The 27,706-nt window shown below is 43.4% G+C and overlaps 1 protein-coding gene across 1 annotated transcript in view; it reads left to right on the forward strand.

Moving 5' to 3' along the window:
- The window catches only part of LOC115122266 (extracellular matrix organizing protein FRAS1-like), a 523,719-nt gene that overhangs the window by 233,261 nt on the left and 262,752 nt on the right, over nucleotides 1-27,706 (forward strand). The window contains 4 exon segments of the mRNA XM_065027018.1: nucleotides 7,372-7,515; nucleotides 15,604-15,744; nucleotides 16,132-16,272; nucleotides 21,920-22,099. Of these exon segments, the coding sequence (XP_064883090.1) occupies nucleotides 7,372-7,515; nucleotides 15,604-15,744; nucleotides 16,132-16,272; nucleotides 21,920-22,099 (606 nt within the window).

Consider the following 27,706-nt stretch of genomic DNA (forward strand, 5'->3'; position numbering starts at 1 on the left):
CCCCTCATCACGCCAGTAGATCAGTCCTACATCATGAGCCCACGCCATGCCTGACCACTCATCACGCCAGTAGATCAGTCCTACATCATGAGCCCACGCCATGCCTGACCACTCATCACGCCAGTAGATCAGTCCTACATCATGAGCCCACGCCATGCCTGACCACTCATCACGCCAGTAGATCAGTCCTACATCATGAGCCCACGCCATGCCTGACCACTCATCACGCCAGTAGATCAGTCCTACATCATGTGCCCACGCCATGCCTGACCACTCATCACGCCAGTAGATCAGTTCTACATCATGAGCCCACGCCATGCCTGACCACTCATCACGCCAGTAGATCAGTCCTACATCATGAGCCCACGCCATGCCTGACCACTCATCACGCCAGTAGATCAGTCCTACATCATGAGCCCACGCCATGCCTGACCACTCATCACGCCAGTAGATCAGTCCTACATCATGAGCCCACGCCATGCCTGACCACTCATCGGGGCTGAGGTACGGGGTTTGCAGCAGGCACGCATGCCATAGTGAGGGCGTCAGAATTGGGTCGGATGTTTAGAGTTGGTGTGGGGTGCTGAAGAAAAAGAGAGAGAGAGAGAGAGAGAGGAGGGGAGGGTGTTTTTTTTTTTTTCATCCCCTCTTCTCCTCTCCTCACCATATCATCATCCCATCTTCTCCTCTCACCTCTTCTCCTCTCCTCTCATCCCCTCTTCTCATCTCCTCTCATCCTCTCCTTATCCCCTCTTCTCCTCTTCTCTCATCATCCCCTCTTCTCCTCTCCTCTCACCTCTTCTCCACTCCACTCCTCTCATCCTCTCCTCTCACCTCTTCTCCTCTCCTCTCATCCTGTCATCATCCCCTCTTCTCCCCTCACCTCTTCTCCTCTCCTTCTACTACTTAAGTGAGAGGCCTGACCTATATATATATAGAAGAAGCCCATTTTTTGTTCTCAGCTTTTTAATTAACTCATCAATATGCTTTTTTAAAAGACAGCTTTTCATCTATCCAGATGCCCAGATATTTGTAAGCAGGGACACGATCAATATGGACACCATCCAAAGTACATAAATCATCAGAGTTATTTTTATCCTCCCTAGAGAACAACATATACTTAGTTTTATCTGCATTCAGTACTATACTCAGGTCAATTCAATGTGTTTGTAATACAATGAAGGCAGACTGTAGTTCATATAGAGCCTGGTCAACCGTGGGGGCAATAGAATACACAACAGTATCATCGGCATTCAAGTGCGAGATTATATTTGTTTTACAGATATTCAATATTGTTAACATAAACAGTAAAAAATACAGGACCCAGAATCGACCCCTGCGGGACACCTTTCGTAATATACAGGAAACCTAATTTAACCCCATCAGTAGATACAGTAGTGTTCAGTAGAGTATCTTTCAAGTCCTTTTTAAACCAGTTTTACACGCAGCCTGGTCTAGGTCAATTGAGGCAAGTCTCTGAATTAGCAGTGAGTGATCAACAGTATTGGAAGCCTTTGACAGGTCAATGAAGATGAGCAGCACAATGTTGCCTTTTATCCATACGGTTAAGCACATCATTAACAAGTAGAGATGCAGCAGAGATAGAGCTATGACCTGGTCTAAAACCCAACTGATGTATATGTAGAATACATTTCAAAGTTCCTAGCCGAGAATTATTCAAGGATTCTAATGTTTTAGCTAGGCAAGAAAGTTTAGAAATTGGTCTATAATTATTTAGGTCACAAGGGTCACCACCTTTGTGAAGGGAGAGTACATGGGCCTCCTTCCAAACCTTGGGAATAGTAGTACCAGATATAATCGTCAGGTTAGGGGTAGTACATAGGCCCCCTTCCCAACCTTGGGGATAGTAGATATAATCGTCAGGTTAAGGGGAGTACATGGGCCCCCTTCCCAATCTTGGGGATAGTAGATATAATCGTCACGTTAAGGGGGAGTACATGGGCCTCCTTCCAAACCTTGGGGATAGTAGATATAATCGTCAGGTTAGGGGTAGGCCACATAGGCCTCCTTCCAAACCTTGGGGATAGTAGATATAATCGTCAGGTTAGGGGTAGGCCTCATAGGCCTCCTTCCAAACCTTGGGGATAGTAGATATAATCGTCAGGTTAGGGGTAGGCCTCATAGGCCTCCTTACAAACCTTGGGGATAGTAGATATAATTGTCAGGTTAGGGGTAGGCCTCATAGGCCTCCTTCCAAACCTTGGGGATAGTAGATATAATTGTCAGGTTAGGGGTAGGCCTCATAGGCCTCCTTACAAACCTTGGGGATAGTAGATATAATCGTCAGGTTAGGGGTAGGCCTCATAGGCCTCCTTCCAAACCTTGGGGATAGTAGATATAATCGTCAGGTTAGGGGTAGGCCTCATAGGCCTCCTTCCAAACCTTGGGGATAGTAGATATAATCGTCAGGTTAGGGGGAGTACATGGGCCTCCTTCCAAACCTTGGGGATAGTAGTACAAAAATGTTTTATTTATTTATTTAACACTTTTTTGGTTACTACATGATTCCATATGTGTTATGTACATCGTGTTTGTGTCTTCACTATTATTCTACAATGTAGAAAATAGTAAAAATAAAGAAAAACCTTTGAATGAGTAGGTGTAACCAAACGTATACAGCTGGTGCTGTATATCCATTGATTCATGAAGAATATAACTTATAAATGCCTCATGAGCTTAGTTCAACTGTCACACTCCATGAGAACCCAAAATAGAATCTTGTTTTTCTCCAATGTGGTGATACATTTTTCATCAGCTTCAATTATTTCCTTAGATGAGGCTTTGTAAGTAAAGCTTTATATCTGCAGTCTGGCTGGATGGAAAAAGGCTTGAGTGGAGGCCTGGGCCTGTATCCACAAAAGCATCTCAGAGTAGAACATTGGTTGTAAGTGCTGAGAAGAGACATTTTACTCTTTTTACTCTCGCGGGTACAAATAAAAGCGTCTTTAGACATAAGAGTCCACTACAGTCAACAGATATTTAGGAGTCCTCATGAGCTGTCCCAATCAGTTCAGAGTGACCAGCAGCTGTCCCAATCAGTTCAGAGTGACCAGCAGCTGTCCCAATCAGTTCAGAGTGACCAGCAGCTGTCCAAATCAGTTCAGAGTGACCAGCAGCTGTCCCAATCAGTTCAGAGTGACAAGCAGCTGTCTGGTTAATAGGCAATGTAGTGAGTCAGTGGGTCCTGCTCCACATGCAGCTGTCTGGATAATAGAACAATGTAGTGAGTCAGTGTGTCCTGCTCCACATGCAGCTGTCTGGATAATAGAACAATGTAGTGAGTCAGTGTGTCCTGCTCCACATGCAGCTGTCCCAATCAGTTCAGAGTGACCAGCAGCTGTCCCAATCAGTTCAGAGTGACCAGCAGCTGTCCCAATCAGTTCAGAGTGACCAGCAGCTGTCTGGATAATAGAACAATGTAGTGAGTCAGTGTGTCCTGCTCCACATGCAGCTGTCTGGATAATAGAACAATGTAGTGAGTCAGTGTGTCCTGCTCCACATGCAGCTGTCTGGATAATAGAACAATGTAGTGAGTCAGTGGGTCCTGCTCCACATGCAGCTGTCTGGATAATAGAACAATGTAGTGAGTCAGTGGGTCCTGCTCCACATGCAGCTGTCTGGATAATAGAACAATGTAGTGAGTCAGTGGGTCCTGCTCCACATGCAGCTGTCTGGATAATAGAACAATGTAGTGAGTCAGTGTGTCCTGCTCCACATGCAGCTGTCTGGATAATAGAACAATGTAGTGAGTCAGTGGGTCCTGCTCCTCATGCAGCTGTCTGGATAATAGAACAATGTAGTGAGTCAGTGGGTCCTGCTCCACATGCAGCTGTCTGGATAATAGAACAATGTAGTGAGTCAGTGGGTCCTGCTCCTCATGCAGCTGTCTGGATAATGTGACGAGTGCGTTGAAATGACGGTAATGTTGTCAAAATTCCCAAATTGGTTTCACCATTTCAACATTTGATGTACAGCCACATTCAGCGTGGTTCTCTGGAACGTTCTATAGAGTTCCAGCTGGAGATGCCCCTTCGTGATTGGTTATTCCACATAATTGTAACAGTGTCAATTGTTATGTCCATCTCTCCTTTGCGGTAACTCAAACTGTCGTGATTACCAGCTAGGATAAACTTACTTTTCACACAGAATGGGGACTGTGTGTGTGTGTGTGTGTGTGTGTGTGTGTGTGTGTGTGTGTGTGTGTGTGTGTGTGTGTGTGTGTGTGTCAGTGCATGCTTGTGTGTGTGTGTGTGTTTTCTTGAAGAACTCTCTGCATTGCTCTGTCTGCATTTGGTCCCCAGAGTTCTCCTTCCTTCACACCCGGTTGAATCTCTGGCTGTACTAGAATCAACTACTGGCCTATTTCCATACTACACAATGGGGAGGCAGGTAGCCTAGTGGTTAGAGTGTAGAGGCGGCAGGTAGCCTAGTGGTTAGAGTGTAGAGGCGGCAGGTAGCCTAGTGGTTAGAGTGTAGAGGCGGCAGGTAGCCTAGTGGTTAGAGTGTAGAGGCGGCAGGTAGCCTAGTGGTTAGAGTGTAGAGGCGGCAGGTAGCTTAGTGGTTAGGTTGTAGAGGCGGCAGGTAGCCTAGTGGTTAGAGTGTAGAGGCGGCAGGTAGCCTAGTGGTTAGAGTGTAGAGGCGGCAAGTAGCCTAGTGGTTAGAGTGTAGAGGCGGCAGGTAGCCTAGTGGTTAGAGTGTAGAGGCGGCAAGGTACAAATCTGTCGTTCTGCCCCTGAACAAGGCAATTAACCCACTGTTCCCTGGTAGACCGTCATTGAAAATAAGAATTTGTTCTTAACTGACTTGCCTAGTGTGTGAATTGGAAATCTGAGGACGGGGTCACAGCCAAGGACTTACCCCTTAAAATACTAAACACATTCACATACAAAGATTTATAGTCACACATAAATATGCACATAGTTTAATAAGCTTGCTCACACACACACACACACACACACACACACACACACACACACACACACACACACACACACACACACACACACACACACACACACACACACACACACACACCCCCAGTAAGTGACCTCTGGTTCTGTTTACCTCCTGGTTTGGTTCACCATCCAGAGAGAGGTTATGTTTCTCTTCCTGGTTTGGTTCACCATCCAGAGAGAGGTTATGTTTCTCTTCCTGGTTTGGTTCACCATCCAGAGAGAGGTTATGTTTCTCTTCCTGGTTTGGTTCACCATCCAGAGAGAGGTTATGTTTCTCTTCCTGGTTTGGTTCACCATCCAGAGAGAGGTTATGTTTCTCTTCCTGGTTTGGTTCACCATCCAGAGAGAGGTTATGTTTCTCATCCTGGTTTGGTTCACCATCCAGAGAGAGGTTATGTTTCTCATCCTGGTTTGGTTCACCATCCAGAGAGAGGTTATGTTTCTCTTCCTGGTTTGGTTCACCATCCAGAGAGAGGTTATGTTTCTCTTCCTGGTTTGGTTCACCATCCAGAGAGAGGTTATGTTTCTCTTCCTGGTTTGGTTCACCATCCAGAGAGAGGTTATGTTTCTCATCCTGGTTTGGTTCACCATCCAGAGAGAGGTTATGTTTCTCATCCTGGTTTGGTTCACCATCCAGAGAGAGGTTATGTTTCTCTTCCTGGTTTGGTTCACCATCCAGAGAGAGGTTATGTTTCTCTTCCTGGTTTGGTTCACCATCCAGATAGAGGTTATGTTTCTCTTCCTGGTTTGGTTCACCATCCAGATAGAGGTTATGTTTCTCTTCCTGGTTTGGTTCACCATCCAGAGAGAGGTTAAGTTTCTCTTCCTGGTTTGGTTCACCATCCAGAGAGAGGTTATGTTTCTCTTCCTGGTTTGGTTCACCATCCAGAGAGAGTTTATGTTTCTCTTCCTGGTTTGGTTCACCATCCAGACAGAGGTCGTGTTTCTCCTCCTGGTTTGGTTCCCCATCCAGAGAGAGGTCGTGTTTCTCCTCCTGGTTTGGTTCCCCATCCAGAGAGAGTTTCTGCCTACAGATGTAGGATCTTAATTTGAGCCAGTTTGCTACAGCAGGAACATAATCCTGCAGCAACAGAAAATGTGAATGTTTCTAAGGATTATAATTAACATTTTAGATCAGGGGTGTCAAACTCAGTCCACGAAGGGCCGAGTGTCTGCGGGTTTTTGTCCTAGACAACCAGGTGAGGTGATATCCTAACTAATTAGTGACCTTAATTCATCAATCAAGTACAAGGGATGAGCGAAAACCAGCAGCCACTCGTCCCTTTGTGGAATGATTTTGACACATGATCTAGATGCTGAATCAATCAATCAATCAAATGTATTTATAAAGCCCTTCTTACATCAGCTGATGTCAAAACAGCAGGTCTGGGACAGGTAGCACGTCCTGTGAACAGGTCAGGGTTCCATAGCCCTAGGCAGAACAGTTGAAACTGGAGCAGCAGCACGACCAGGTGGACTGGAGCCAGCAATGAGTCATCAGGCCAGGTAGTCCAAGGGCCAGGTGCTCCTAGGGCTCAGGTCCTCTGGGAGAAATAAAGAAAGAAAGAAAGAAAGAAAGAAAGAAAGAAAGAAAGAAAGAAAGAAAGAAAGAAAGAAAGAGAATTGGAGAGAGCATACTTAAAAGAAAGAAAGTAGATCCTACAATATATTCTACAGTAGATCCTCCAGTAGATCCTACAGTGTATTCTACAGTAGATCCTACAATATATCCTACAGTAGATCCTACAGTATATTCTACAGTATATCCAACAGTATATCCTACAGTGTAACCAACAGTATATCCTACAGTATATCCTACAGTATATCCTACAGTGTAACCAACAGTATATCCTACAGTATATCCTACAGTGTATCCTACAGTATATCCTACAGTATATCCTACAGTGTAACCAACAGTATATCCTACAGTATATCCTACAGTATATCCTACAGTGTAACCAACAGTATATCCTACAGTATATCCTACAGTATATCCTACAGTATATCCTACAGTGTAACCAACAGTATATCCTACAGTATATCCTACAGTGTATCCTACAGTATATCCTACAGTATATCCTACAGTATATCCTACAGTATATCCTACAGTGTAACCAACAGTATATCCTACAGTGTAACCAACAGTATATCCTACAGTGTAACCAACAGTATATCCTACAGTATATCCTACAGTATATCCAGTGTATGATCTCTTCCATATTTATATTTTTCCTCTCTCTCTCTCTCTCTCTCTCTCTCTCTCTCTCTCTCTCTCTCTCTCTCTCTCTCACCCCCTTCTCTCTCTCTCTCTCTCTCTCTCTCAAACCCTTCTCTCTCTATATTTCTCTCTCTCTCACCCCCCCTCTCTCTATATTTCTCTCTATCTCTCCCCCAGGTTGCCATGCATCCTGTTCAGTGTGCTCAGGGCCGAGCCAGCAGGACTGTGTGTGGTGTTCTGACCCGTCTCACCTCCTCAGAGATGGACTCTGTGTCCCAGACTGTGACCAAGGCTACTACACACAGCAAGGAACCTGTTATGGTGAGCACAGAATCCAATGGGAAGGTTTCCCAGACACAGATTAAGCCTCGTCTTAGAACAACAACAAAAAAATATTTAAAAAAACAGGTCAATTGAGAATCTCCATTGAAATGACTTTTTACACCAGTACTAGGAAAAGGGGGATACCTATCCAGTTGTCCAACTGAACGTATTCAACTGAAATGTGTCTTCTACATTTAACCCAACCCCTCTGAATCAGAGAGGTGTGGGGGGCTGCCTTAATCAACATCCACAGCACCCAGAGAACAGTGGGTTAACTGCCTTGCTCAGGGGCAGAACAACAGACTTTCAGTTCAGTGATTTGATCCAGCAACCTTCCGGTTACTAGTCCAACGCGATAACCACTAGGCTACCTGCCGCCCCCCGTATGCCAGGAATCCTGCTCATCAAATCAGAATGACTAGAACATGTTATGGTGAGCAGAACTGCAACTGACACTCCCATTGGTTTAGGACAACGTTCCGTGGTGAGTTGACCGGCGGCCATCTTGAGTTATTTGAATTCTGTAGTTACTGTTCTTAAAACGTCTCTCAAAGCCATTTTCCTCATCTTTGTTTTTGGTAGAGATGACACAAAATTATAATATCTCGTTGGAATGTATTTGTCAAAGACTTGTTTTTCCAACAAATGTAGGTGTATCATGTTTGACTGCAAGGAAAATTACTATTACAGTTTGTGTTTAATAAGGTTCAGGGCAGGGATGGCTAACTGCACTTTAAAACATGTTTTATTCTTCTCTCTGTCACGAGGGGAGTTGCTAAGATGCTCTGAGGGTGGTGGGGTATTGACGATGGTACCCAGACCCACGAGCCACTGCGTCCCCTCACGATGAGTTCTAATGTTTTTTTGTGGCCCCCACCCCTATCAAAGTTGCCCATCCCTGGCTTAGGGCCTAGTGTGTACAACAGAGAGTTTTCATATGAACTAGAGATGAAGATTTTGTTCACTTTGCTTTTCTTCTCTGTAACCCACCAGAGCGTTGTCAGCCTCCCCACATGAGTAAAGTGGCTAGTCAGCACTCCACACACTGTTTATAACAACCAAAACAAACTGTTTTTAATTATACCTTATTGCAATCTTAATGAGGATCCACATCTCCTTAAATAAACCACATGAATATCAATTGTTTCTCATTTGAAAGAAAAAGATGGAAAAGAGTGGTAGAACTCAGCAAAAATAAATCCCTTCTAGGCCTTGAGCTGAGTTAGGACTAGTGTCCCAAACAGCACCCTATTCCCTATTTAGTGCACTCATTTGAACCTTGGGCCCCTATTCCCTATTTAGTGCACTCATTTTAACCAGGGCTCCTATTCCCTATTTAGTGCACTCATTTTAACCAGGGCCCATGGGGAATGAGGGAATATATATATATAATGTAGGATGCCATTTGGAACACAGAAAGGGAGTTATTCACCGGTTGAGATGGGCCATTCTCTTCATAGTTCTGAAGGATCTATAGCAACACGGAGATATAACCTAAGACTATTATAGTAGCTATAGCAACATGGAGATATAACCTAAGACTATTATAGTAGCTATAGCAACATGGAGATATAACCTAAGACTATTATAGTAGCTTTAGCAACATGGAGATATAACCTAACTAAGACTATTATAGTAGCTATAGCAACATGGAGATATAACCTAAGACTATTATAGTAGCTATAGCAACATGGAGATATAACCTAACTAAGACTATTATAGTAGCTATAGCAACATGGAGATATAACCTAAGACTATTATAGTAGCTATAGCAACATGGAGATATAACCTAAGACGATTATAGTAGCTATAGCAAAATGGAGATATAACCTAACTAAGACTATTATAGTAGCTAAAGCAACATGGAGATATAACCTAAGACTATTATAGTAGCTATAGCAACATATAGATATAACCTAAGACTATTATAGTAGCTGTATGTCTTCATAGAAATGTCAACACTCCAAACAAAGTATTTGACAGAAAGGTCAAACTGCTAGGAGCATGTCTATCTTGATATTCATGAGCCATTGTAAATAGCTGAACTTTAAGAACTGGAGACAGCTTAGTGTTTCCCTGCCTTTCCTGGTTAGTGTGTTTTCATTCATGGTTGTGTTAATGGGTACTTTTCTTTCCCCCTCAAGCTAAGCAAACTGCAGGAAAGGGATTGGATTGACTCAATATCTTTGTGCGAGACAGGAGTTAAGGGGCTTGTTTGAACACGTCGGTATTTTGGATTACAAATGTATTATTTGGCATGGGCTTATTAACATATAAGTAAGGCAATATTTTGTTTGGGTAGTTTAATACTAAAGGTATATTTGACTTTGGGGCGTTTTCACACGTAGTTTTGAGCTGAAGTTCCAATAAGAGTTTGATTATTTGTTACATTTGAATTTGTTTCATTTGGTCTGCTTGGTTTCACATTTGTCTTTGTATTTATTATGGGTCCCCATTAGTTCCTGCCAAGGCAGCAGCTACTCTTCATGGGGTTTATTATGGATCCCCATTAGTTCCTGCCAAGGCAGCAGCTACTCTTCCTGGGGTTTATTATGGGTCCCCATTAGTTCCTGCCAAGGCAGCAGCTACTCTTCCTGGGGTTTATTATGGGTCCCCATTAGTTCCTGCCAAGGCAGCAGCTACTCTTCCTGGGGTTTATTATGGGTCCCCATTAGTTCCTGCCAAGGCAGCAGCTACTCTTCCTGTGGTTTATTATGGATCCCCATTAGTTCCTGCCAAGGCAGCAGCTACTCTTCCTGTGGTTTATTATGGATCCCCATTGGTTCCTGCCAAGGCAGCAGCTACTCTTCCTGGGGTTTATTATGGATCCTCATTAGTTCCTGCCAAGGCAGCAACTACTCTTCTTGGGATTTGTTTTGGATCCTCATTAGTTCCTGCCAAGGCAGCAGCTACTCTTCCTGTGGTTTATTATGGATCCTCATTAGTTCCTGCTAAGGCAGCAGCTACTCTTCTTGGGATTTGTTTTGGATCCTCATTAGTTCCTGCTAAGGCAGCAGCTACTCTTCTTGGGATTTATTTTGGATCCCCATTGGTTCCTGCCAAGGCAGCAGCTACTCTTCCTGTGGTTTATTATGGATCCCCATTGGTTCCTGCCAAGGCAGCAGCTACTCTTCCTGGGGTTTATTATGGATCCCCATTGGTTCCTGCCAAGGCAGCAGCTACTCTTCCTGGGGTTTATTATGGATCCCCATTAGTTCCTGCTAAGGCAGCAGCTACTCTTCCTGGGGTTTATTATGGATCCCCATTAGTTCCTGCTAAGGCAGCAGCTACTCTTCCTGGGGTTTATTATGGATCCTCATTAGTTCCTGCTAAGGCAGCAGCTACTCTTCCTGGGGTTTATTATGGATCCCCATTAGTTCCTGCTAAGGCAGCAGCTACTCTTCCTGTGGTTTATTATGGATCCCCATTGGTTTCTGCCAAGGCAGCAGCTACTCTTCCTGTGGTTTATTATGGATCCCCATTGGTTCCTGCCAAGGCAGCAGCTACTCTTCCTGTGGTTTATTATGGATCCCCATTGGTTTCTGCTAAGGCAGCAGCTACTCTTCCTGTGGTTTATTATGGATCCCCATTGGTTTCTGCCAAGGCAGCAGCTACTCTTTCTGTGGTTTATTATGGATCCCCATTGGTTTCTGCTAAGGCAGCAGCTACTCTTCCTGTGGTTTATTATGGATCCCCATTGGTTTCTGCCAAGGCAGCAGCTACTCTTCCTGTGGTTTATTATGGATCCCCATTGGTTTCTGCTAAGGCAGCAGCTACTCTTCCTGTGGTTTATTATGGATCCCCATTGGTTTCTGCCAAGGCAGCAGCTACTCTTCCTGTGGTTTATTATGGATCCCCATTGGTTTCTGCTAAGGCAGCAGCTACTCTTCCTGTGGTTTATTATGGATCCCCATTGGTTTCTGCCAAGGCAGCAGCTACTCTTCCTGTGGTTTATTATGGATCCCCATTGGTTTCTGCTAAGGCAGCAGCTACTCTTCCTGTGGTTTATTATGGATCCCCATTGGTTTCTGCCAAGGCAGCAGCTACTCTTCCTGGGGTTTATTATGGATCCCCATTAGTTCCTGCCAAGGCAGCAGCTACTCTTCCTGGGGTTTATTATGGATCCCCATTAGTTCCTGCCAAGGCATCAGCTACTCTTCCTGGGGTTTATTATGGATCCTCATTAGTTCCTGCCAAGGCAGCAGCTACTCTTCCTGGGGTTTATTATGGATCCCCATTAGTTCCTGCCAAGGCAGCAGATACTCTTCCTGTGGTTTATTATGGATCCTCATTAGTTCCTGCCAAGGCATCAGCTACTCTTCCTGGGGTTTATTATGGATCCTCATTAGTTCCTGCCAAGGCAGCAGCTACTCTTCCTGGGGTTTATTATGGATCCCCATTAGTTCCTGCCAAGGCAGCAGCTACTCTTCCTGGGGTTTATTATGGATCCCCATTAGTTCCTGCCAAGGCAGCAGCTACTCTTCCTGGGGTTTATTATGGATCCCCATTAGTTCCTGCCAAGGCAGCAGCTACTCTTCCTGGGTTCCTTCAAAATTAAGGCAGTTCTACAATTTTAATACCATTAGAACACATTCACACCACATTACGTGTGTTTCTTCAGGCCTCTACTCTACTACCACCTACTGTATCTACAATACAACATCCAGGTGTGCCACAGGAGTCTGCTAAGCGGATAATGGCTAGAACGGCGCTGTCACACCTGCCCCTGCTCTCCCTCTCTGGCGTCTTCAAGGACACCAGGCTGCCCTTCATTACGCACACCTGTCACCATCATTACACACGGCAGCGCTCATTGGACTCACCCCGACTCCCTCCCTTTGTTGATTGCCTTCCCTATTTCTGTACACTTCCCCGTTTGTTCACTGAGTTAGCAGTGATGTCGTTGTTTCTTCCCCCGGTCCAGACGCCTGTCCTGTTTCCTGTTTCATGTCCATTGCTCATTAAATGTTCTCCTGCTTCTCGTCTCCCGGCGTCGTTCCTCACAGTTACAAATGGAATGGGTATCAAACACCTGGAAACCACCTGTTTGATGTATTTGTTACATTCCACTCGTTCCACTCCAGTCGTTACCACGACCGCGTTACCACGACCGCGTTACCACGACCAATTAAGGTGTCACCAACCTCCTGTGATGTGTACGTGTGGATATAGTGGGTATGTTATTGTGTGTTTGTATATGTGTCTATATTTGTGTTGCTTCAACAGTCCCCGCTGTTCCATGAGGTGTATTTTGATCTGTTTTTTAATCTGATTCTACTGCTGCATCAGTTACCTGATGTGGAATAGAGTTCCATGTAGTCATGGCTCTATGTAGTACTGTGGAATAGAGTTCCATGTAGTCATGGCTCTATGTAGTACTGTGGAATAGAGTTCCATGTAGTCATGGCTCTAGGTAGTACTGTGGAATAGAGTTCCATGTAGTCATGGCTCTATGTAGTACTGTGGAATAGAGTTCCATGTAGTCATGGCTCTATGTAGTACTGTGGAATAGAGTTCCATGTAGTCATGGCTCTACGTAGTACTGTGGAATAGAGTTCCATGTAGTCATGGCTCTATGTAGTACTGTGGAATAGAGTTCCATGTAGTCATGGCTCTATGTAGTACTGTGGAATAGAGTTCCATGTAGTCATGGCTCTATGTAGTACTGTGGAATAGAGTTCCATGTAGTCATGTCTCTATGTAGTACTGTGGAATAGAGTTCCATGTAGTCATGGCTCTATGTAGTACTGTGGAATAGAGTTCCATGTAGTCATGGCTCTATGTAGTACTGTGGAATAGAGTTCCATGTAGTCATGGCTCTATGTAGTACTGTGGAATAGAGTTCCATGTAGTCATGGCTCTATGTAGTACTGTGGAATAGAGTTCCATGTAGTCATGGCTCTATGTAGTACTGTGGAATAGAGTTCCATGTAGTCATGGCTCTATGTAGTACTGTGGAATAGAGTTCCATATAGTCATGGCTCTATGTAGTACTGTGGAATAGAGTTCCATGTAGTCATGGCTCTATGTAGTACTGTGGAATAGAGTTCCATATAGTCATGGCTCTATGTAGTACTGTGGAATAGAGTTCCATGTAGTCATGGCTCTATGTAGTACTGTGGAATAGAGTTCCATGTAGTCATGGCTCTATGTAGTACTGTGGAATAGAGTTCCATGTAGTCATGGCTCTATGTAGTACTGTGGAATAGAGTTCCATATAGTCATGGCTCTATGTAGTACTGTGGAATAGAGTTCCATGTAGTCATGGCTCTATGTAGTACTGTGGAATAGAGTTCCATATAGTCATGGCTCTATGTAGTACTGTGGAATAGAGTTCCATGTAGTCATGGCTCTATGTAGTACTGTGGAATAGAGTTCCATGTAGTCATGGCTCTATGTAGTACTGTGGAATAGAGTTCCATATAGTCATGGCTCTATGTAGTACTGTGGAATAGAGTTCCATGTAGTCATGGCTCTATGTAGTACTGTGGAATAGAGTTCCATGTAGTCATGGCTCTATGTAGTACTGTGGAATATAGTTCCATATAGTCATGGCTCTATGTAGTACTGTGGAATAGAGTTCCATGTAGTCATGGCTCTATGTAGTACTGTGGAATAGAGTTCCATATAGTCATGGCTCTATGTAGTACTGTGGAATAGAGCTCCATGTAGTCATGGCTCTATGTAGTACTGTGGAATAGAGTTCCATGTAGTCATGTCTCTATGTAGTACTGTGGAATAGAGTTCCATGTAGTCATGGCTCTATGTAGTACTGTGGAATAGAGTTCCATGTAGTCATGGCTCTATGTAGTACTGTGCGCCTCCCATAGTCTGTTCTGGACTTGGGGACTGTGAAGAGACCTCTTGTGGTATGTCTTGTGGAGTATGCATGGGTGCATTCAACCTCTCACAAATACAAGTAGTGATAAAGTCAATCTCTCCTCCACTTTGAGCCAGGAGAGATCGACATGCATATTATTAATGTTAGCCAAATGTCAAACAAACTAAAAGTCATGTTAAATCCATCTATGAGTATCATAAAGCATCACTTGTGTGTCCCAATCTTCATTTCACTTTCGTTTTGGTCTTCCAACTACATGCCGGAGGAAACTACGATGTGAATAAACTATATTCAGTCGTCTATATCCCTGGTATAGACCCCTGTCTCCCCTAATCTAATCTGCATTGGATGAGCTCATAAATGAGGTGCTACTCACAGAATGTTTCAGCCATATCAGGTTTTGATGCTGTGTGCTGTGATCAGTCAAACAACCAATCATACTGCGCCACTCTGGTTCTTTTCCTGTGTTTTTGTCTGGACTGCTTGCTCACCTGCTTGCTCACCTGCTTGCTCACCTGCTTGCTCATCTGCTTGCTCACCTGCTTGCTCACCTGCTTGCTCACCTGCAGTGAACCTGCTTGCTCACCTGCTTGCTCATCTGCTTGCTCACCTGCTTGCTCACCTGCTTGCTCACCTGCAGTGAACCTGCTTGCTCACCTGCTTGCTCACCTGCAGTGAACCTGCTTGCTCACCTGCTTGCTCACCTGCAGTGAACCTGCTTGCTCACCTGCTTGCTCACCTGCTTGCTCACCTGCAGTGAACCTGCTTGCTCACCTGCTTGCTCACCTGCTTGCTCACCTGCAGTGAACCTGCTTGCTCACCTGCTTGCTCACCTGCTTGCTCACCTGCAGTGAACCTGCTTGCTCACCTGCTTGCTCACCTGCTTGCTCACCTGCTTGCTCACCTGCAGCGAATCGCACCAAGGCGCCATGTTGTTCGGTGAACCTCCTGAGTGCGAATAGATTTGTCACACCAGCCCAAAGAAACCCAACTAAGGGGGTAAACTCACCGGAGTTCGGGGAAAAAAACGCTCCAAACCAATTAGCGTGTGAAAGCCCCTTTATAAGTGACAAAGAATATATCTCACACATATGCTGTTGAGCAGTACATTTAAACTGTTTTATTAAAACGTTTAAATTGTAGATACATTTAAAATGGTTAAATATAATGTGTGTGTGTGTGTGTGTGTGTGTGTGTGTGTGTGTGTGTGTGTGTGTGTGTGTGTGTGTGTGTCATCCCCACAGCATGTGATTCGTCCTGCTCTTCCTGTTACCCTGACAACCCCAAGTGCACGAGTTGCCCCCAGGGCTCTGCTATGCATCATGGGAAATGTATTTCCCACTGTCCAGAACAGCATTACATAGACGACCATGGACACTGTAGAGGTAAGCAACTCCTCAACAGAGTTCACATGAATACCTCTCATACTCATACCGTTTCAGTAGTAGAGCTGGGCTGCACCAAAAACCAGCACATAGTTTATAGCCCTTGTGTCTTCATGGCAGGCTTATGTCCTAGCCCAGCTCTAGCATTCCTGCTTCAACTAATCAACTCATCAGTGCATTAATTGATTTAGCGAATCAGGTTTTTGTTCATGGTGGGTAGGAACAAAAACCTGCAATTGCTGGAGAGCAAGAAAGGCATTTTACTGTACATTTAACGTTACAATAAAAACTTGAACATTGAACCTACAATGTTTTTATAGTGTTGAAACTAGCCGAGTCCTGATTGGCTCCAACAGTGTGATTGACCTCTGACCTATTCATTCTCAGCCTGTCACAGCTCCTGCTGGTCCTGCTCCGGCCCCTCTGTGTCCCAGTGTACCCTCTGTTCCCAGGGACTGTCCCTACACCAGGGCCAGTGTCTGGTGGCCTGCGGAGAAGGGCTGTACCACCAGGATCAGACCTGCCACAGTAAGTTACCAGGTTTAGGATTAGTGACTGTCTCTACACCAGGGCCAGTGTCTGGAGGCCTGCGGAGATGGGCTGTACCACCAGGATCAGACCTGTCACAGTAAGAACCTTCCTCTAGAGTAGTTAAGAGTTTAGGGGTTTAGGGCTTGAGTTGGGCTTAAGGTTACTACAAACTTTGTGCCTGCAAAAATGAAAATACTAAAATCATTTTTTTGAGTAGGTGTTACATGAGGTCCTCGCCAGTCCCGCTCCCATTCACAAGGGGACGATTATTTATGTATTTTCATTTTGTGAAAGCAAGGAAGAGTCGCTTTCTCTTGCTATTAATGACTTGCTGGCAGCCTTGCTAAAAACATAGCAAGCTAGCTAGCCTTTTTAGCATTCCACATCTCTATGTGTAATAATCAGATTTATTTAAAAAAGATGCCCTGGCAAATATTCATATACTATACATATACTATACATATACATATACATATAATATTCATATACCAGTGTATCCTAAACATTATACCAGTTTGATAATGCTGCTTGGGTATTCATTCCCATATCAGCTAAAACTACTTCATCATGTTTTGATAAAGAAAAACAAAGGAGTTGAATACTTATTGACTCAAAACATTTTAGCTTCCCATTTTATAAAAGAAAATGTGTAACATTTTCTAAGAACATAATTCCCCTTTGACATTATGGAGGAGAGTGACTCAAACTTCAATTTAATACATTTTTAATTCAGGCTGTAATACAACAAAAATGTGTGAAACATTCAGGGATGTGAATACTTTCTGAAGGTACTCAGGTTTTGGAACAGGTTCAGGGAACAGTACCGAACACTGGAAAATAACGACATTTGTACAGGAACAGAATCAGAACCAAGCTTTATTTATACAGCACATTTCATCCATGGAATTCACAGTAAAAACTAATACCAAACAATGAAAATAAAAACTGAAATATTTATTACACAACAAACATAAGAGGATAAAAAACTGAAGAATAACAATAAAACTGAACCACTAAAAAAGCACTGTCAGACTCTAAAACAGTTTGCAATGTTTCAGGAAATAATCCTGTAAGCCCTGGTGTTAGGGTGAATCCCGTCTCTTTTAAAAAGATAGAAGCGAGTAGCAAAGGAGGGGCCCAAAGATAATTATTCTCTTCCCTGTGCAAGCGAGGGTCTTTAAAAATGTTACGTAGTCCTCCCAGAGTTTTTTCAGACCGCCTAAAACGAAGGTCGTTAAAACCTACGTGAGTGACGATGGTGTCAATATTGGAGTAGTTGGCCTGAACAGTGGGCCGGAGAGAGTTGTCATGGACACAGGCTCCTGGGGGACATTGGACCTTGGTTGGTACACAGACTGTAGACAGACCCCTAGCTGTTTGATAGCTGGATTGGATCTTCACAGATAGATAAGTGGCTAGACTGCCTCCCCGATTTCCTACACCTTGCGAGTGTCCAGTCTCCCATGGGGCCGAGGAGTTGACCTTAACATCTGTCCGTTGGATTGAGTTAGATTTTTTATTTTTTTTACCTTTATTTAACTAGGCAAGTCAGTTAAGAACAAATTCTTATTTTCAATGACGGCCTAGGAACAGTGGGTTAACTGCCTGTTCAGGGGCAGAACGACAGATTTGTACCTTGTCAGCTCAGGGATTCAAACTTGCAACCTTTCGGTTACGAGTCAAACGCTCTAACCACTAGGCTACCCTGCCGACCCTGTTTGCCTGGGTTACAGCAAGGTCGGTGTACTTAGAAAGCAGGTTTTCCTTTTCTCGCAGCCAAGCTAACTGCCAGGTGATATTTTCCCAAAGATGATGGTGCATTTAGGGTAGCAAAATCCCTGTCCATTTTCCACCGTATCCACCTTGTCTTCGTCTTGATTGTTTGGAAATGATTTCCAGCCGTGGATAAAAACACTGGTGGGCTAGCATTGCTAGCAGCTAACTGCTACTTAACAGGAGTCTGCTAACAGATATAGTAACTGCTACTTAACAGGAGTCTGCTAACAGATATAGTAACTGCTACTTAACAGGAGTCTGCTAACAGATATAGTAACTGCTACTTAACAGGAATCTGCTAACAGATATAGTAACTTCTACTTAACAGGAGTCTGCTAACATATATAGTAACTGCTACTTAACAGGAGTCTGCTAACAAATATAGTAACTCTACTTATAGTAACTCTACTTAACTTCTTGCGTCGAGCCAACCCGGATCCGGTATCATGACTACAGCCTCAAGCCCATTACCATAACGCAACGTTAACTATTCATGAAAATCGAAAATGAAATGAAATCAATATGCTAGCTCTCATGCTTAGCCTTTTGTTAACAACACTGTCATCTCAGATTTTCAAAAATATGCTTCTCTACCATAGCAAACTAGCATTTAGCATTTAGCATTAGCATTTAGCGTTAGCATTTAGCGTTAGCATTAGCATTTAGCGTTAGCATTAGCAGGCAACATTTTCACAAAAACCAGCAAAAACATTCAATAAATAATTTACCTTTGAAGAACTTCGGATGTTTTCAATGAGGAGACTCTCAGTTAGATAGCAAATGTTCAGTTTTTCCTGAAAGATTTTTTGTGCAGGAGAAATCAGTCCGTTTGGTGCGTCACGTTTGGCTACCAAAACAAAACTGAAAATTCAGTTACCCAAACGCCGAACTTTTTTCCAAATTAACTCCATAATATCGACTGAAACGTGGCAAACGTTGTTTAGAACCAATCCTCAAGGTATTTTTCACATATCTCTTCAATGATGTATCGTTCCTGGAAGTATGCGTCTCCTTCTGTATCGCATGGTAAAATAATTGCCACTGGGAATTACGCACCAACTTAGACAAAGGACACCGGACGGCCCCCTGGCAAATGTAGTCTCTTATGGCCAATCTTCCAATGATATGCCTACAAATACGTCACAATGCTGCAGACATCTTGGACGAACGGCAGAGCGCATAAGCTCGTCCACAGCATATTCACAGCCATATAAGGAGACGATAGTAAAACAGAGCGTCAAAAATCCTGCTCATTTCCTGTTTGAAGTTTCATCTTGGTTTCGCCTGTAAGATCAGTTCTGGGGCAGTCACAGATAATATCTTTGCAGTTTTGAAAACGTCAGAGTGTTTTCTTTCAAAGCTGGCAATTATATGCATAGTCGAGCATCTTTTCGTGACAAAATATTGCGCTTAAAACGGGCACGTTTTTTTATCCAATAATGACATAGCGCCCCCATAGGTTGAAGAGGTTAACAGGAGTCTGCTAACAGATATAGTAACTGCTACTTAACAGGAGTCTGCTAACAGATATAGTAAATTCTACTTAACACCTTCTCTCACTCTCTCCCCACCTGCAACATGCAACCTTCTTCTCACTCCCTACCTTTGTCTGTCCATCGCGTATGTTAACTCTGGTTCTGTCAATGGTTCTGTTAATGGTTCTGTTAATGGTTCTGTTCTGTTCTGTTAATGGTTCTGTTAATGGTTCTATTAATGGTTCTGTTAATGGTTCTGTTAACAGTTCTGTCAATGGCTCTGTTAATGGTTCTGTTCTCTTCTGTTAATGGTTATGTTAATGGTTCTGTTAATGGTTCTTTTAATGGTTCTGTCAATGGTTCTGTTCTGTTCTGTTAATGGTTCTGTTCTGTTAATGGTTCTGTTAATGGTTCTGTTAATGTTTCTGTTCTGTTCTGTTAACCTGTTGCCTCTACTTGGGACGCTTGCGTCCCAACTAGAGCTCTGGAAATGCAAATGCGCTACGCTAAATGCTAATAGTATTAGTTAAAACTCAAAAGTTCATTAAAATACACATGCAGGGTATCAAATTAAAGCTACACTCGTTGTGAATCCAGGCAACAAGTCCGATTTTTAAAATGCTTTTCGGCGACAGCATGAGAAGCTATTATCTGATAGCATGCACCAATACACTACAACAGAAAAGCACAGCAGGGGACGTAAACAAAATAATTAGCATTTTAGGCATACACAAACCGCACAATAAAATAGAAAACAGTCATTACCTTTCACCATCTTCTTTGTTGGCACTCCTAGATGTCCCATAAACACTATTGGGTCTTTATTTCGATTAAATCGGGCCATATAAAGCCAAGATATCGTTATATGTAGACTGTGTGATAAACGAAAAAAACAGCGATTTCACAACGTAACGTCATTTTTTAAAATTCAAAAAGTAGACGATAAACTTTCACAAAACACTTCGAAATAGGTTTGTAATGCTACTTTAGGTATTAGTAAACGTTAATAAGCGATAAAAATCATCCGTAGGCGATGTAAATATCATTAGCTGTCGTCTTGGAAAAAATTTCAGGAGAGAGCTCTTCCGGAATGATCTGGGCGGAGACCGGAGGTAAGCGGTGCCCCTCTTTCGGTTCAACCAAGAATCAAAGATGATTAAATTCACAAGACTCTAGACAACATGGGGATGCTGTGGGAGTTGAATGCTCGGTCTTATCTAATTCGGCTCACTGTTAACAATTGCTGGAATTGGCGCAAGGATATTTATTTCCATTTTCTGTGATCAGGTTTTCCTGCGCTTTCCGATGTAACGCACGTTATGTAATAGCCACAGTCGTGATTTAACCAGTTTTAAAAACGTCCGAGGGTTTCCTATCCACACATTCTAACCATATGAACGTACTATATTCCTGGCATGAGTAGCAGGGCGCTGAAATGTTGCGCGATTTTTAACAAAATGTTCAAAAAAGTAGAGGGTCGACTGAAGAGGTTAATGGTTCTGTTCTGTTCTGTTAATGGTTCTGTCAATGGTTCTGTTAATGGTTCTATTAATGGTTCTGTTAATGGTTCTGTTAACAGTTCTGTCAATGGCTCTGTTAATGGTTCTGTTATGTTAATGGTTCTGTTAATGGTTCTGTTCTCTTCTGTTAATGGTTATGTTAATAGTTATGTTAACATTTCTGTCAATTGTTCTGTTAATGGTTCTGTTAATGGTTCTGTTAATGGTTCTGTTCTGTTCTGTTAATGGTTCTGTTAATGGTTCTGTTAATGTTTCTGTTCTGTTCTGTTAATGGTTCTGTCAATGGTTCTGTCAATGGTTCTGTTAATGGTTATGTCAATGGTTCTGTCAATGGTTTTGTCAATGGTTCTGTTAATGGTTCTGTTAATGGTTCTGTTAATGGTTCTGTCAATGGTTCTGTTAATGGTTCTGTTAATTTCGCTACATATCTATAAAATATGTATTCAGAAGTAGTTTGTCTTTAACACCTCCACTCTACCATCTCCCCTACTGTAGTCTACCACCTATTTTTAATTTTTAATTTTTAATTTCACCTTTATTTAACCAGGTAGGCTAGTTGAGAACAAGTTCTCATTTGCAACTGCGACCTGGCCAAGATAAAGCATAGCAGTGTGAACAGACAACACAGAGTTACACATGGAGTAAACAATTAACAAGTCAATAACACAGTAGAAAAAAAAGAGAGTGTATATACATTGTGTGCAAAAGGCATGAGGAGGTAGGCGAATAATTACAATTTAGCAGATTAACACTGGAGTGATAAATGATCAGATGGTCATGTACAGGTAGAGATATTGGTGTGCCTGTGTGTGTGTGTCTGTGTGTGTGTGAGTGAAGTCTGACTAAAGTGGTTTTCTCTCTCTCTCTCCGCAGTCTGCCATCCATCTTGTAGGGGATGTCTAGGTCCTCTGGCCTCTGACTGTCTGAGGTGTCTCAAACCACAGGAGGCCCTGCTGCCGCAGAACAGTCACACACACAGTACAAGGCCACACGGAGTGTGTGTGGACAGATGTCCCGCTCGCTTCTACCTGGATGCTCAACACACCTGCAGAGGCAAGTAGATGATGTGGGTGGGGGGGGGTTACGACATAGCGGCATCATTTCCACTCAGTGTCGGGTTGATTTGGTGGTTACACATCAACTATCAACATTACACATATTAAACAACACATACCATATCTACGTCTCAGACACCTCAGTCCCCACATCTCCCATACTGTATATCTGGCATTATTTCCTACGACTGACAATCATCAATCAAATCAAATCAAATGTATTGATAAAGCTCTTCTTACATCAGCTGATGTCACAAAGTGCTGTACAGAAACCCAGCCTAAAACCCCAAACAGCAAGCAATGCAGGTGTAGAAGCACGGTGGCTAGGAAAAACTCCCTAGAAAGGCCAAAACCTAGGAAGAAACCTAGAGAGGAACCAGGCTATGTGGGGTGGCCAGTCCTCTTCTGGCTGTGCCGGGTGGAGATTATAACAGAACATGGCCAAGAACAGTGTGTGTTATGAATACAGCTATCTCTGACACACACACACACATACACTCAGTCTATCATTAGGGAGTGAAGGCCAGTCTGTGTGAGATAAACACACACACCAGCAATGTTCTCTTTCTCTGTGCCACCATTTCCTTCGGGCTTAGAGATAACTAGTAGTCGTTCCACGGCTGTGTTTCCCTAGAACTCTTCCCCTACCACTCACAAATCACAAACTCAGCTAGCTATTATGCTAATCGCAGAGTAAACTGTGCAAGAGTAAACTACATATCTTCCTGACCCAGTTAGAGTGCTTGTCTTTCCGGAGGAGCTAAATACTACTATCTGTGGTTTATTGAATTGTTTATACATTGTCCTAATTTATTTTGAAATCCCTTCATGTGGTGCAGCGGTAGAATGAAAGTGTCAGAGAGATGTAAATATTTTGAGCTTCAAAACCCAAAATACGACAGTATTTTTTGAGCTTATAACTGTTTCGTACGCAGCGCGACAGAAATGGCTCAGAGTTGATCCAGATAGACCTACCTCGATTTGTTTACTCTGGGTAAGGAGTCTGCTCTGGATAGATGGATTGTGTGTTAAAGAAGACATTTTATTTTTTTAACAACCAAATCTCCATGTCTGATGTAAATGGAATGTTTGTAGAAGGGTCCAGACACCGTTTTTAGTGATTTCCTCTTGTTTTTAAGAAACTCACCCTAAAACTGCAAATCACTTGACCCCCCCAAAAATATGAACAAAGGCTCCAAAAACACCCAAATATGTCCTTTTAGAAACGGCAACTCTCTCAGTATAGTGATAGAGGAGGTCCAACACCTTTTTAAGAAATTTTTTTTCATCGTATTTTGGCAATTACCTGTAGCAGCCGGTTACAACGGGAGAATGAAACAACTGGAAAAAAAGTGAAAACTGTTTTTAGTCGCACCAAAATGGAATATAACGTTGTGGATGAAGTTCAGAATGACACACTTTCATGTGTACAACATCTAAAGACCTGCGTCACTGTACTGAGAGCTTTGACGTTTCTAAAATGATTCATTTGGGTGAATTTGGAGCCTTCCAAACGTCTTACGTTTCAATTTGGAGCCTTTCAGGGCCCCTATACTATATACAACGAGGATGAGGAAGTGATTTTCTGTTTGGGGAGAGTTTCTCAAAAACAAGAGGAAATCACAACAAAATGTGTCTGGACCCTTCTATATCATTCTATTTACATCAGACATAGGGGATTGGTTTAAAAAAAGAAAACTTATTTTTTTAAGGTTGCATTCCCAAACAGCTCCCTATTCTCTATGTACTGCACAACAGAGTTAAACACGTTGTTGTAAGCTCACTCCACAGCTATCTTGAAACGTTGTGTAGGGAGCTATCCAATCGGGGGCTTTTGGGTGGCTCAACCCATTGGAACATTGTCAAGGAGGACTGTAATGAACGTTGTCAAGGAGGACTGTAATGAACGTTGTCAAGGAGGACTGTAATAAACGTTGTCAAGGAGGACTGTAATAAACGTTGTCAAGGAGGACTGTAATAAACGTTGTCAAGGAGGACTGTAATGAACGTTGTCAAGGAGGACTGTAATAAACGTTGTCAAGGAGGACTGTAATGAACGTTGTCAAGGAGGACTGTAATAAACGTTGTCAAGGAGGACTGTAATGAACGTTGTCAAGGAGGACTGTAATAAACGTTGTCAAGGAGGACTGTAATAAACGTTGTCAAGGAGGACTGTAATGAACATTGTCAAGGAGGACTGTAATGAACGTTGTCAAGGAGGACTGTAATGAACGTTGTCAAGGAGGACTGTAATAAACGTTGTCAAGGAGGACAGTAATGAACGGTGTCAAGGAGGACTGTAATGAACGTTGTCAAGGAGGACTGTAATGAACGTTGTCAAGGAGGACTGTAATGAACGTTGTCAAGGAGGACTGTAATGAACGTTGAGAAGCAGAGGATCACTGGTTCCATCCCAGTATGAGACAGTCAGACAGTGGAGGAAGCTAACCTGTTAGCACCACACTGACCCCCGTTACAGTAGAGGAAGCTAACCTGTTAGCACCACACTGACCCCCGTTACAGTAGAGGAAGCTAACCTGTTAGCACCACACTGACCCCCGTTACAGTAGAGGAAGCTAACCTGTTAGCACCACACTGACCCCCCTTACACACAGTGCATTACTTTTGACCAGGGCACTCCCTATATAGGGGATTGGGTGCCATTTGGAATCATATATTATTTGTCTATTCACTTGATACCAGACTATTCACTTGATTCCAGACTCTTCACTTGATTCCAGGCTATTCACTTGATACCAGACTATTCACTTGATACCAGACTATTCACTTGATACCAGACTATTCACTTGATTCCAGACTATTCACTTGATACCAGACTATTCACTTGATTCCAGACTATTCACTTGATTCCAGACTATTCACTTGATTCCAGACTATTCACTTAATTCCAGACTATTCACTTGATTCCAGACTATTCACTTGATTCCAGACTATTCACTTGATTCCAGACTATTCACTTGATTCCAGACTATTCACTTGATACCAGACTATTCACTTGATTCCAGACTATTCACTTGATTCCAGACTATTCACTTGATTCCAGACTATTCACTTAATTCCAGACTATTCACTTGATTCCAGACTATTCACTTGATTCCAGACTATTCACTTGATTCCAGACTATTCACTTGATACCAGACTATTCACTTGATACCAGACTATTCACTTGATACCAGACTATTCACTTGATTTAAAGTGCCTTTTGGACCTAGACTTGACACTTGCCGTGTGGTAGCAGAGAGAACAGTCTATGACTTGGGTGACTGGAGTCTTTGACAAGTTTTTGGGCCTTCCTCTGACACCGCCTGGTATAAAGGTCCTGGATGGCAGGAACTGTGGCCCCGGTGATGTACTACCCTCTGTAGGTCCTTGAGGTTGAATGCCGAGCAGTTGCCATACCAGGCGGTGATGCAACTGGTCAGGATGCTCTCGATGGTGCAGCTGTAGAACTTTTTGAGGATCTGGAGACCCATGCCAAATCTTTTCAGTCTCCTGAGGTTGGGTTCAATGGGTTCACTGTCAAGGTGTAGTCTAATTGCCAGCGGTGTGTGTGTGTGTGTGAGTGTGTGTGTGTCTGTCTGCAGGGTGTGTGTGTGTGTGTGTGTGCGTGTGTGTGTGTGTGTGTGTGTGTGTCTGTCTGCAGGGTGTTTGTGTCCTGAAAACATCAATGGGGTCTATTGTGTTTTAAGAGCATGTCCAGACAGATGCTGAGCTTCCTCTAGGCTCCTGTCTGGAGGGGCGGTGCCACACACACATACACACACACACACACACACACACACACACACACACACACACACACACACACACACACACACAGGGGTAGAGATCGGGTGTCTTTATGAGAAAATTCCAACCTGTAGTTCCGTCTGTGCCATTGTCAACACACTCCTTCCTTCCTGTGTGTGTGTGTGTGTGTGTGTGTGTGTGTGTAGACAGAGATGGCCAGTGTTGAGGGCTAAGTGGTGCTCTGTGTTAATACAGGTTATTATATCCTGAAACACAGCTGGGTGTTCATTCTCTCCCTCTACTCAGGGACTGATTCAGACCTGGCACAACTCTCGTCCTCTACCAGGGACTGATTCAGACCTGGAACAGCTGTCTCCCTCTACTCAGGGATTGATTCAGAACTGGGACAGCTCTCTCCCTCTACCAGGGACTGATTCAGACCTGGGACAGCTGTCTCCCTCTACTCAGGGACTCAATCACACCTGGGACAGCTCCCTACCTCTACTCAGGGACTGAATCAGACCTGGGACAGCTGTCTCCCTCTACCAGGGACTGAATCAGACCTGGGACAGCTTTCCACCTCTACTCAGGGACTAAATCAGACCTGGGACAGCTGTCTACCTCTACCAGGGACTGATTCAGACCTACCTGACTCCACTATTCAATTCCTATGGCCAGGATAAAGGGAAACTTGAGTTAGAAAATAAAACGAGCAGTACATTGGTTCCACAGTACTAAACACCAACCCCTTAGATTTAGAACCCGTTCAACTGAACAAGGAACATAAAGCGATCCCAATTTAGTTCATGATTCATTAACGACAACCGTTGAGTTATGACACATCTACTGCACAATACCAAGTGATGTAGCCGGCAGTTTACTCTCTTGGGGTCCATGTTAAATAATGTCACGGAGTCGAGCAGCAGAGGAGGAGAATGACTTTGACAAACAGCCAGATCAATATGCACTCCCTCTTTACTCTGGGAGACAAATGACATATCTGAGATGCAATAAAATAATGGCTGCTTTCCCAATGGCACCCTATTCCCTATGTAGTGCACTACTTTACACCAGAGCCCAATTCCCTATATAGTGCACTACTGTTGACCAGAGCCCTATATAGTGCACTGCTTTAGACCAGAGCCCTATATAGTGCACTACTTTAGACCAGAGCCCTATTCCCTATATAGTGCACTACTTTAGACCAGAGCCCTATTCCCTATATAGTGCACTACTTTAGACCAGAACCCTATTCCCTATATAGTGCACTACTTTAGACCAGAGCCCTATTCCCTATATAGTGCACTACTTTAGACCAGAGTCCTATTCTCTATATAGTGCACTACTTTAGACCAGAGCCCTATTCCGTATATAGTGCACTACTTTAGACCAGAGCCCTATTCCCTATATAGTGCACTACTGTTGACCAGAGCCATATATAGTGCACTACTTTAGACCAGAGCCCTATATAGTGCACTACTTTAGACCAGAGCCCTATTCCGTATATAGTGCACTACTTTAGACCAGAGCCCTATTCCCTATATAGTGCACTACTGTTGACCAGAGCCCTATATAGTGCACTACTGTTGACCAGGACCCTATTCCCTATATAGTGCACTACTTTAGACCAGAGTCCTATTCCCTATATAGTGCACTACTGTTGACCAGGACCCATAAGGCTCTGGTCACAAGGTATTGCACAATATTTGAAGAAGAAGCCATTTTGAACACGGCCGATGTACCCAGGCTGGCAGGCTGCTGTCTGTCTTTCTTCTCCTGTCCTGGTGGCTGAGGGAAGCTGTCCTGCAGTTCCATATAATGTGTCTCCTGTGGAAGGAGGTGGTAAACTCAATTA

Source organism: Oncorhynchus nerka, linkage group LG13 (assembly GCF_034236695.1).
Source record: "Oncorhynchus nerka isolate Pitt River linkage group LG13, Oner_Uvic_2.0, whole genome shotgun sequence".
Taxonomy (NCBI): Eukaryota; Metazoa; Chordata; class Actinopteri; order Salmoniformes; family Salmonidae; genus Oncorhynchus; species Oncorhynchus nerka.